Here is a 12,841-nt window from a genome sequence, read left to right as displayed (position 1 = left end):
TAGGCTATATGTGAATTACAGTATATGAGAATCCTTAACAAACACAGGATGGTTTATGGCAAAGCTGAAAGTGCTATTAATACACCTAGCTAGTTACCAACTCCTAATGTTACTAATTAATGCACATTGCCACTATTCTTAATACTTAAATCATACCCTTCCTAAAACAGAGCAACAGTTTATATACGTATAGAGTCTGAAAGAAGCATCCTCAGAGTTGTCCAACTTCATTATATAAATACCAGATTTTGAAATCTGAGAGAAAGTTAACCACTTCAGATCAGACTCTGATTAAGAGAAAAAGAATAATACCTATTCAGGATTGATTCTGTGATATCCAAGATAAAATTATATAGGGTTGATTTATGGAGACTTAGTTGTTGCAAAGGCATAGCTTTATACCTGCCTGGCATAGCTGCTTTTTTAACAGTCCGAAAGGAAAGGGTTTACTGTATTGGTGTCTGTAATTCAAATTTATTTACAGCAAAAGTATTCATCTTTGCTTTTTGCAGAGGGTGGGATTATTTGTTCTTATAAGGAACATTGGTGGTTACACTACACCTGTTTAGGCATTGGTGTCCCTACATTTTGGAAATACAGGTTTGCCAGAATATCCTAATGGCTTTGTGCAATCTGACATGCCTCTCAGTTGCTTTGTGATATAATTTGTTTGAATATTTTGGGGAATTATTTTTCTGCTTCAATAACTTTTGTGATCTAACTGGTGTTTTTGACTTTTATTTCAACAATGGACTTGTGTATTTGAGAATTATTCCTTGCAAGAGGTCTTGTATTTCTTTCTTCCAGTGAATAAAACTCTGCATACTGCATTTCTATCAAGTCAGGCTAACCCTGTTCAGCTAGTTTTTCTGTATTTGATTAATTCATTTTTGAAGTCCTTGCTCTGTTGTTAATGTATCTGTAATGGTGTCTGGCTACACAAATGTGTACTACTGTATCCATATCGCAGTACTTCAGCATGTGCTTAAAAATCAGTTATCATATAAACCTTAAACAATGTATTTTGTCAGATTATATACATATCACATACACACTTTTACATTAGTGTAGTATGTATCACTAGACAAATTGAAGATATTGTTAGGATTTTCTTCTCTTACTGTGTTTATACCAAATAATTATAGATGAACTAGACTCAAATCTCAAGACACATACTGAGGCTTCTCTAAGTAGTTGGAAACTTAATCATTTTGATTCCACGCTTTGGAAAGAATTTTCAATACACTCAGATGGTTCCACTTCTAAGGGTTAAAACTTTATAAGATCTTTGATTTCTCTTTAGGGTGTGTTTTGTTTGTGTGTGTGTTCAATTCTTTCCTAGAATTGACAGCAGTGGCATGCTATAGCACTTAGGAATATTCATAGTCGCTAAACCTAAGTACAATTTTTGTTTTTAAGGGTCTGACCATGCGCTTCAACATGCCAGCTGGGACTAATATGCCCCCTATCAATTTCAACTCTCAAACTCCATATATTCCGTTCAATTTGGGAGCATTGTCGGCAATGAGTAACCAACAGCTAGAGGTAGGTAGTGAAATCCAAATGGCACAGTGTATCTGCATTGCTTTGAGCATGTCTCAGATATTCAAATTAAGTTACAAATCAGTAATTACTGAAATTTTTTTAACGTCCTGATAAGTAATACCTTCTAGTTGAATGTAACATTTTTTTAAAAGTAGATTTATGATATGTCTGTTTAGTTGAAATCTATTAACTTGTGTGTGCATATTGAAATGTTTATAGCAACAGTGTATTCTGATTATAGGAAGCTGATCACTGTAGCATTTGTATAATATTAGGAATGTACTAGTATAATTTAAAACAAGAAGTAATGTTGAACACAGTCATAGTGAGTATGAATGTGACAATTGTAATAATTTTACAATGCCAACTGCAAAAAGTTTGTTAGGTGCAAAATTTGTCACTTTGGTCTAACACAGTTTTGATCATCTAAAAAGCACTGAGTGAGCAGATTGTTTTCAGTTGACTTATTTGTATTTTCTGTTCATTTACTTACCTCCAAAGTCTAATTGTGTGTGAATTTATTTCCATCATATTACCCAACTCTGTGTGTTCACTTGTGTGAAAAAGTTTCAAATATAGTTACATAAATTGGAGATGGAGAAAAGCATTTCTAAATGTGTGGACAACTTAATTTCTTGCTTTGCACCTATCCTTTATAATTCATTGTCTGCTATTCTCTCAGGACCTCATTAATCAAGGAAGAGAAAAAGTTGTGGAAGCAACCAACAGTGTAACTGCAGTGAGAATTCAGCCCCTTGAAGATATAATTTCAACTATAGTAAGTAAAACAGATATTATTCCACATTTGGTCAGGAGCTGGAAAAATGTTAAGAAGCAGTGTCAAGCAAAGAAGTGACGACTACTGATTATAAATAGTCATCCAGTTAATTGTCATATTATTTCTTCTTCATTAATAAAGCAGTATTTTTAATTAATGCTGATTTCTGTTACCACAATTTGTAATAACAGCTAATTAATGATGTAGTTGGGTAATAGCACCTGTGTGGGTAGTAGAATCTTATAGTGCCAACAATTTGGTCCATAGCTCCATGTCAGTATTTCCCAGACAGTGAAAATGCTGGCTCCCTGCAAATGAGACTGATTGGCTCAGCTGAGTATTTTTTCCCCCTGTTTTCTTCTCCATACATTTTCCCCTTTTAAAAGAAAATTTAGAAAAACATGTTTTTTATTGGCAATATAAAGATCTAATAACTTCTGGTTATAGTTATAAAACTGTACTTCCCCAGAATATTTACTGGAAACTGGGCGGTCAGTCAGTGCCAACTATATTCATCCAGCTCTGAAAAAATTGCGAGAACTTGATTGCCCTTACTTTTCTATCAGAGTGACTAATAAAATGTATTTTTTTCCTTTTCAGTGGAAGGAAAATCTGACCCTGACAGAGACCCAAGTGCAGGCCTTGGCCCTAAGCAGACAGGCAAGCCAGGAGCTTGATGTTAAGCGCCGAGAAGCCATCTACAATGATGTCTTGACAAAACAACAGATGGTAAGAATTCTGAATGCCTTTTAGATAATTATGTTTATTTGGATTGGGATGCATGAGTGATACCAACCTGGACTAGCACATGATATTAAAGATGTTTTTGTAGAATGCCAGCTTCTTATCAATCCCTTGGGCCCAGTAATTACCAACAGTGTGTTTTGCTCCTCCACACCAGAAAGTGCTGAGTTATACAATGTTTTGGACTAGCATTGTTCATTTAGGGAGATGTGTAAAGTAGATTGCAAATTCCATCTCCTAAATTCTGCTATTAATTCATGTATTTGAAGTGCTTGAAGACTAAGTGGCTTAAGAAAAACCAAATACTAAAGTGGTAATAGGCATGTAGCATACAGTGACCTTTACACAAGACCCAGTCTCCTTAAAGATGTTAACTTTCTAATTATATATAGGAACTTGCATCTCTTCAGGATAGTTCTGTTTACAGCAGTTTAGTTCCATGGGAAAACAAATCAACAGCACTCCTCCATGCATTAAATCTTCCTTAAAACAAGTCAGAAACCAAAATAATCCATGCCAATGCTCTTTCTGAAACCTTTCTCATCACCCTTTCCTGGTGTATTCCTTTACCATTCACAGGCTTTGTATTGGAAAGTTCTAACTCCTGGCACTAAGGAATTATTTTATGCAGAATGCACATAACTTAAAACCACGTAACTCATTAGGACTTTCTAAGTAATCTTGAGAAATCTGAAACTTTCCCAATAGGTGCTAGTCCAACTGGAAGTATTTTCTCCTTTGGTGTTTGTCACTAAATGTTTATTTGCCCATCAACTTGTAGGATTTTCAAAGGGATGTTAAATAGTACCTGACAACAAATGCTGTAACTAATACAGGGGAGTAATTTCACAGTAGAATGCATATCACCATGGCAACTAACATAAATGCTGCCTGCAATACAATAGGCAAGTCATTAGGAGACCTTAGTCCTACATGGTGTTACTAACTGGTTTCTACTGTAATCCGCTTGTGAATGCCATCACGTTAGTGATGGGGATAACAATAATGTTTTTTTCTTCAGCCATGGTACCCCTAGCAAATTGATTTTTAACTCTAAACTTGATACTTGCTGCAGTAAGACAGGTCATGCACTTGTAACAGCTCCACTTTCCCTCCCCACAGTTAATCAGTTGTGTTCAGCGGATACTCATGAACAGAAGACTACAGCAGCAGTACAATCAGCAGCAGCAGCAGCAAATGTCTTATCAGCAAGCAGCAATGAGTCATCTCATGATGCCAAAGCCTCCAAATTTAATCATGAACCCTTCCACCTACCAGCAGATAGATATGAGAGGAATGTATCAGGCAGTTTCTGGTGGTCTGCAGCCACCGCCATTGCAGCGTGCCCCACCCCCAATGAGAGGCAAAAATCCAGGACCTTCCCAAGGGAAATAAATGTGATTTTGCACTAAACGGATTGTTAAAATCAGAGAGAACTTTTTTATTTTTTTAGGAATCAATGGCTTAACAGAACTCAACTGCATAAATAGTTTGGATCCCTTAAATGCCATGTTCCATATTAGTGTTTCAACTGTGTTTAAATAGGATGTAACATTTTTCCCTCTCATGTCAGTGATGTTGCCTAGAATCTTCTTACATGTGTTGAATACAGGAGATATCAAATTGTTTTCAGTGAAAACAAGCCCTTCCATAATAGTAGCAGCTCCACAGGTTTACTGTCTAAAATCCTATGCTTGTTTTTAGTAGCCATAAAACCATCATCAAACATGAGAAACTTAGGAGAGAATACAGATCTGTATGTTTCAGTATTCCATATATAAAATGTACACAGCTGAGTTCTTGATTAGAGTTGATTCCTCAAATTATGGGATACTTTTATACTTATCCATTTCTTGAAATTAGTGAGTGTGATAAGACAGAGAAAAATTATATTGTTTCCTTTTGACTGAAGTCTGGACTTGTACTATATCATCTGTGCAGAATAAAACATAGGAACTGAAAATTCTCTTGAGACAAAATTGAGTGCAATATTCTTAAATACTACGGCTCTAAAACGTTGTCATGCAGTTATATAGAAACCGTGTATACAGCCTTAAATCATGACTTGAGAAGAGAATTTTTTCTTCTCCAGTCTTCTGCCACTTGTTGTTATTTTCAGTTTTATGTGATGGAATAACTGGTAAATTTAAATTTACAGCTTTGTATCCTTCACACATTATTTCACTGTTCGCTGACTCTGATACAAAGCACATTTCTGTTAACTCCTTGATGCTGGTGCTAGTGTCTCTTCCCTTTGCTGGCAATGGGATAGGGACCAAAAAAATCAAATTACTGGTATTTTGGAGGTTAAGATAGTGGTGATTCTTAGGGTCACTCCCTGTTTTATAAACAACATCACAATGGCAGAACCATTGCCAACTTTGAATTCATACACTGAATGTGCTTTAACAATTTCCAGTTCTGCCAGAATTGTGAAATAATTCTCCTTGTATAGATAAGGATCTCTGCCTACCATGTTCTTCTCCCTACCCCTTCTTTCATTTTTGTAAGAATATAAGTTAGTCCAAAAAGACCTTGATTCTTTGGTGGTTTTTTTTTTTTTTTTTTTTTTTTGTAATAATCTAGACCAAGGTACATTTCTGATTGGTTACATGTCATTAATACCTACGTTCCCAACATTTTAATGGGATAGTAACACATTTTCTGTGCTTATGATGATCCAGTTACACACACACACACGACTTTTCTTTGCATATAGTTTGGCTGATACTATTTTTAAAGGAAAACGTTTTTAGAATGTGTGAGACAAATTAAATGACAGGAATATTTGAGGTGATACTGTATCAGGTATTGAAAACAGAATTTTTGAGAAACGAAAGCTGGATGGAGGGATTTGCTGTAGATATTGCTGTACTCACATGACTTGCTGACATCAACTAGAAGAGTTTTGGCTTCTTGAATCACTCTTGAAGGACTTTTTTGAGTTTTTATGTCCTCAAAAGACAAGTGTTTCCACATCTAAAATATACAAATCTTGTGAGATATTTCATTTGGGGTTTGAATTTTGGTTTGTGATATGTGTAGAATTTGTTAGATCTGCTGCAAAACCAGCTAACAAAATTGTTGGTTTGGATTTTTTCCTGTTACAAGACATCGCAAGAAAACCCTCTATGTTCTAAGCCTTTGCCAGCTCCGTAATCAGATTTATTTAATTTGAGGGGGGAGAGGAGCCAGAAAAGGTGCATTCATTTTAGAAGAAGTTACAAAAATTAGACTTTGTGAGACAAGCATTTGAATGCAAATGTACTCTGGACAACTGTCATGGATATTCCTACATGTTGTGAATAAGACAAATATGTTCTACCAGACCTGGGAATTTTCAGTGGAGTTCTACGATAACTCACTCAAAGACTTAAATGTGGAAGTTTTAGGCAACATTTAAAGGCACATTTTTTCCACCGTGGACAAAACTATGGATAACAGAAGACTAATGCATAAGAAGATTAATCAAAGATAAGAAGCATTGAAATAAAACTTGGACCACTTTGTATACATGTTCCTCACTTGACATTTTAGCTGCATAATGTGTGTATAACATGAAGCTTTAACAAATATTTAAAGACAGAACATTACATCAATAAGGTAATAAAAGGCTCATTTTTATATTTGTTTTAGATGTTTTAACTAGTTGAAATGGCTTAAGATGACAAATAAAAATGTTGCTTGTAATACAGTTTTGCCTGCTAAATTCTCCACATTTTGTAACCTGTTTATTCCTTTGGATGTAAAGCGTTTTTGCTTAGTATTGTGATATTGTATATGTTTTGTCCCAGTTGTATAGTAATGTTTCAGTCCATCAACCAGCTTTGGCTGCTGAAATCATACAGCTGTGAAGACTTGCCTTTGTTTCTGTTAGACGGCTTTTCAGTTCTGTATTAAATATCTTCAGTACTGTAGAAAAGATGTCACCTCGTCCTATAAGGCTGTTTTGTAATATATATATAAGGACTGGAAATGTGTTTTTAAAGAAAAGCAGCATTCAAGTATGACAATATACTATCTGTGTTTTCACCATTCAAAGTGCTGTTTAGTAGTTGAAACTTAAACTATTTAATATCTCATTTAATAAAGTGACCAAAATACATAAACATGTGCAGTGCTGCATTTTTAACATGCTGTTAGATCCACGTTGTTTACAGCCCCTGAGGAATTTGTTATTTGAGAAATAAGGAAGTAATGGTTGTGAGTGGCGCATTTAACTGACATCTCTCTGGTATAATCTCTCTCTCCACATTTTTAGTTCAGGATTCGGGAAAAATACTTATAGGGGACCCAGGAGATAGTTCCAGAGGTATTAGCATCTACATAAATTGCCCCTGCCTTTGGAGATTCCCCAGAGATTCATTTGACACTCAGGATCTGTGGAGTGCCAGATGACCACCATCCTGGTCAGTTCCACAGATGTTGGAAGAGAAAATACTGCAACCTCCTTTTATGATGCATCATCTAAAGCAGTGGTTCTCAAAGCCTGTCCACCGCTTGTTCAGGGAAAGTCCCTGGTGGACCAGACCGGTTTGTTTACCTGCCATGTCTGCAGGTTCGACTGATCGCGGCTCCCACTGCCTGCAGTTCGCCGCCGCAGGCCAATGGCGGCTGTGGGAAGGGCAGCCAGCACGTCCCCTGGCCCGTGCTGCTTCCCGCAGCCGCCATTGGCCTGGAGCCAGTGGGAGCCGTGATCAGCCGAACCTGCGGACGCAGCAGGTAAACAAACTGGTCCGGCGTGCTAGGGGCTTTACCTGAACAAGCGGCGGACCGGCTTTGAAAACCACTGATCTAAAGAATCTCTGCAAATGGAACTATTACAGCTTCCTGGGATTTTGATCTGAGTGCAAGAGTGATCTCTTTTGCCCAACATCGGATAAACCAAATTGTAATATAAAGAGACATTTTTCAAACTGAGTTTGGGGGAAGTGTAGCAGATAAAGTACTTGATGCTAAGAGGTGTTGAACACCTGAAACTCACTGACTTCATGGGAGCTGCAGGCTCCCAAGGCCCCCCCCCCCCCCTTAGTATTAGGCCTCTAAGTTTGGTGTTCGAAGTTGTATGTTTTTAATATTTGTTTTGATGACTGCAAATATAGAGTCATGTTTTATTACATACCAACTATTAAATACTAAGTGATCCATGTGACTTTAATCAAAGCCTAATCCAATAACAATTACCACTTATTATAGCAAAGAATCTCACAATGTGTATCTTAATTTTCTTCTGGCCCTTGTCTATACATGTTAACAGCACAGCAGGTAGAACCGGGTGTCTGCTGTACCTAGTATATTGATCTGCTGATGCTGCTTGTTGCATTTTGGTAATTTTTTGGGGATGTAGTTAAGAAGAAATCTGAGACTCTTAAATCTTGCATTAAGCCAGCCTTGCAAATCTTTTATGCAAACTTTCCAACGCAGGCACAAAATCTACGTCCCTCACCCTCTTCCCTCCATGATGGGAGGAAAAAAAGTGTAACCTTTCAAAATCAGTTACTTGCTGTAGGTGAGTAAAACTTTGGAAGGCTGTGCTGTACATACTGTAAGAATTACTCCGAAAAACTCCTTTGCCATCACAACTACAAAACAAACACAAAAGCAGTTGGTGTGCTGAGACTACATGCCTGTCATGCAAATCAATATTGTCTCATTGTTTCCTTGTACTCCACCACCTGGAGGTAGCCATGGCTGTCTCTTGTGTTATATTTAGATTGTAAGTCCTTTTGTTCTGTGTGTGTTCAGTGCCTAGCACAAAGGTGTCCTGGTCCATAACTGGGATTCCTAGGTGCTATGATAATAAGTATATGAGAGACAAGGTGGGTGAGGTAATATCTTTTATTGAACCAACTTCTGTTGGTGAGAGAGACGAGCTTTCAAGCCACACAGAGCTCTTCTTAAGGTCTGGGAAAGCAACTCCCAGCCAAAGCAAAATGCAAGGTGGAACAGATTGTTTAGCTTAAGTAGTTAGCATAGGAGTTAGTTGGTCCAATAAAACACATTACCTCACCCACCTTGTCTCTAATATCCTGGAACCGACACAGCTACGTGCATATAAGTATTTATATGGTCCACATCATCCCCATTCTTCTGCTCATGATATATCCTGTGACCTCAATAGTTCCACTCTCCTTGGAGTTGACTTTGCTTGACATCAGGATTAATTTATTCCTAAACTGTACTGAAGCAGATCAGACTTGGAGTTGAAATAATTGCAATACCATGCATAGACTTTCCCTTCTTTCAGTCCTATTATATTTCCCCCACCCAGGACCACCTCAGCCATTACTACTTGTGCCTGCCGAAGTCAGTCAGTATGGTTAGACCAAATCACCTAATGTGAGGAGTTTAAATCCTCAAGACAGCTGTACAGTGAAAAGTCCAGCTCTTCAGTGATTAGCTGAAAAAGGGGAAGTCAACTGTTTTTTCAGAGTGGTGCTAAAATGCATGTGAGGCAGAAGTGCAGGGGAACAGTGTAAGATCTATTCATGTGAATCTAGAATTAAGGATTCTAGAGAAATTAGCAACAGTGTTAGGGTAATGTACAGCCCCCCACCCAATGGAACTGGTGCCTTTGTACTACACAGGTTAGGGTTAGAAGGCAGATTTTTCTGGAGCCTAGGCAGTAGGTCTGTATTCTCTGGGTGCTATGGAGCCTAGCTATATGAATCTACTGGATGGATGTCCCCTATGAAGCAGAAGGAGAACAGCAACAGGGGCTACTGTGACTGCAAGGTTGGCTCTTCCATCACTCCCTAGCCTACAGGGAAGAGCCCTACCTTCTGAAATGCAGCTCCCTTTGAACCAAGTCAGGCTAAAATTGGTGCAGAAGGGCGGGTGGTCTTGTGATTAGGGAACAGAACTGGGAATTGTTACTTCCTGGGTGACTGAACAAGTACTTTAACCTCTCTGTGCCAACATTTGCTCCTGTAAATGTAAAATACAGCATTTTCCTTACATGGTACTATAATATTTTCAAATCTGCTGTGCTCTACATGCAAAATAGCATTAGTTGGGGGAGGCACTTGATACTGAAGCTCTCGTCGGCAGGAATAATCTCTTTAAGGTTTATCTGTAGCACCTGTAACTGTCCAGGTGGGTTTCCTCAGGACTTTGCTCAAATGGAGCAGTGAGAAAGGAGCCCCCATCTGATGACATCCACCCAGCTGCCTTTACTTTACAGAGAGATTTTAAGATGAGAAGTTTAAACTTTCAACATAAGGAAACAATATAAACAACCAAAATACAATATACATTTAGTTTTTCTTTCACTAATTCAAAACAAGTTTCAAGTTGAAGCATTGCGAACATTTTTTCCTGTGGACCATGGGCTACACAGCAGCCTTGGAACTTGTCTGTCAGTGCAATTGGTGTGTGGAATTTTCATTATGGAAATTATATGATTGTAGGAAAACCATTTCACCCAATGCCTTTCATGCTGCTCTACTGTACTGATTTCAGAGTCCATCTGCAATTCTTGTCAATAGGACTACAAGCTATAGGAACTACTGACACTATGTAAAATACTAGCATTTCCAACACATTTACAAGTGTAAAAGGTCCATTTTATTACACTTTTCATAAATGAGCCTGACTCTGACTTCTGATATAGGTACTGAGACTTAGATGTTTCAGTGATGACTCAGAGAATAAAGGAAAAAAACATTTTATTTCAAACACTGGATTAAATTCCTTCATGTCTAGCTCATTCGGGTAAAGCTCTTTCAATCTTTACCTTGCCACTTGAAGTCTGCTGTCCGTAGTGGTGGTTGCATTGCGTACACTCAGCTGCAAGGACAGAAATGTTTGGGAGAGCAGAGTACTGTTGCAAGGAACTGGCAAGATTGTCAAGAAGGGGAAATGATACTAGATAAAAAAACCTGTGTGCATCAGACAGAGCTGTGTTAACAATATAATACACATGAAACAACTGATCTGACCATCCTTATTTTGGTAAAACTAACGTGGGAATAAAGTAAGGGTGGCGGGCTAAGACCTACAGGAGTTTGTGCTTCCCCATAGCTATTCATACAGCTCCTTAAAGGCAAAACTGAAAAACACTAAAAGATGAGGTTGCAAGCAAAACATTTTTAAAGCTACAGGTCTTGATTTTCTTTTACATATGGAGACATAAGTGTCTCAGACATTATTAGCTCTTTGGATTTAAAGTGCAGGTGAGCTCGACAAAGTGACCATGTAAAAATGGCACATTCTTATTCAACAGACCTGCTCCCTATGTGTATTCAGAGTCAAACTTGCTGATGTTAATGTCAGAATATCAATTGGACTGTTAGCCCTATAGAGGCCATACAACTGAAGAGAAAGGGAGCTGGAATCTTGAGCTTAATCAGCAGAATTTGTTAATTTACTCTCCATCAATTGAGGGTATAATACTACACAGGTGTTATCAAGGGCTTAGAGGACACTGGGCAATTTGTACTGTAAAACTTTTATCAGTGATAGTGTGGGTGGGGGACAAGAGCTAGAGAGAGACCAACTTAATTTTCCAGAGCTAAGGCTGAGTTTGCAGGTCTAGCAGGTAGAAAAACCACCTTTTAGCCCATGAGCCAATAAGTTCAGCTCTCTTCAGTGCAGCATTTAATCATAGTTAAGTGCTGTGCTAAATCAGAGTCTTAACTTGAAGACTGAGCACATCTGACATGGAATCGATGGGATAAAATTAACAAAGCATCCCATAAGGCAGTTTTCACAGAGGGCACCCTTGGCACTGATTCAGGAAAGCATGTCAGAATAGCATGTGCTCCAGTGCTTCCCAGAATTAGGGCCTTTTAGCAGTAGCAATGAAGGTTGACTGGGAAGGAGCTGCCCATTTCTTGAGATGTTAACGCCGGCCACAGGTTATTCTTCCAGCAATGCCCGTTGATGAAATTGTCATTACTATGATAAGGTGAATGTTTCAAAATACTCTGGAATGACTGTTTTAGGTTTTGCTATGTGTTTTCTCTCTGCAATGCCTCTGCCTGTCCTCATGTTTGACTATTTTTTTTGCAGCATTAACGCTGGGCTGGTTTGTTAGTCAGGAAGGTTGTTGCTCAATGTTCTGTTTAGTTTTTAGAATGGACCTGTAATCACTCCTTAATCCTGTTATGTGTACCGGAGTCTCATTAACACTACATGGGTAAATACTGCATATGTGTTCAAACTCCTTTGAATTCCTTCAAGCTCTTTGCTATCCTGCAGCATTGGTTAGTTAACATTTGTAAAGTACTTTGAAGACGCAAAGCACTGACTGCTAAAATACTAAAAGTGGTAAAGATGTGTTGAACATCGTATTGCCTTAACTTCAGTTATGAATGAGAGCTCCTCATCCTTGTGCCTCTGCTGGAGCTAAATCTTTCCCAGTGTATCATTTTATTTTGCCTATATCACTGCAACTGAGAAATGTCTGAGTGAAATCCTGGCTCCACTGAATTCATTGGGAGTTTTGCCCCAACAAAACTTTATATTGACCTGATCAGGTGCTGCCTTTGAGTGCCACCTTTCATTAGCACTGGGTTTTATGGATTTGTGCTGCCCGTCACAAGAGTCTCATGGTTTGTTTGCCTCCACCTCAACCCAAAACACTGTACTGTTCGTTCTCATGGTAAGTGAACAAAACAAAGTTAGTGAGAAATCCACAATATAAAGACAACTTTATTGCCAATAAGCTCTTAAAACTCTTTTTTTTCCTGTTTCAGTAGGACCTTATTCTTCCTGATGAAAATCCGGTCATAACATCTCTCATTAAAAATAAAATTATTTTGAAATAAATAA

At 38.0% G+C, this 12,841-nt stretch overlaps 1 protein-coding gene across 3 annotated transcripts in view; it reads left to right on the top strand.

Moving 5' to 3' along the window:
• ATRX (ATRX chromatin remodeler) overlaps window positions 1–7,176 on the top strand; it is a 141,043-nt gene extending 133,867 nt beyond the window's left edge. For all 3 annotated transcript variants that reach the window (XM_077827054.1, XM_077827053.1, XM_077827055.1), the window contains 4 exons: window positions 1,420–1,545; window positions 2,228–2,323; window positions 2,924–3,052; window positions 4,190–7,176. In XM_077827054.1, coding sequence (XP_077683180.1) covers window positions 1,420–1,545; window positions 2,228–2,323; window positions 2,924–3,052; window positions 4,190–4,462 — 624 coding nt within the window. In that variant the 3' untranslated portion in view covers window positions 4,463–7,176. The remainder of the gene's footprint in view (window positions 1–1,419; window positions 1,546–2,227; window positions 2,324–2,923; window positions 3,053–4,189) is intronic.
• The last annotated feature ends 5,665 nt before the right edge of the window (window positions 7,177–12,841 follow it).

Source organism: Eretmochelys imbricata, chromosome 9 (assembly GCF_965152235.1).
Source record: "Eretmochelys imbricata isolate rEreImb1 chromosome 9, rEreImb1.hap1, whole genome shotgun sequence".
Lineage (NCBI taxonomy): Eukaryota > Metazoa > Chordata > Testudines > Cheloniidae > Eretmochelys > Eretmochelys imbricata.
Note: the sequence above shows the minus strand (reverse complement) of the source record. Positions and strands in the feature narration are given on the sequence as shown.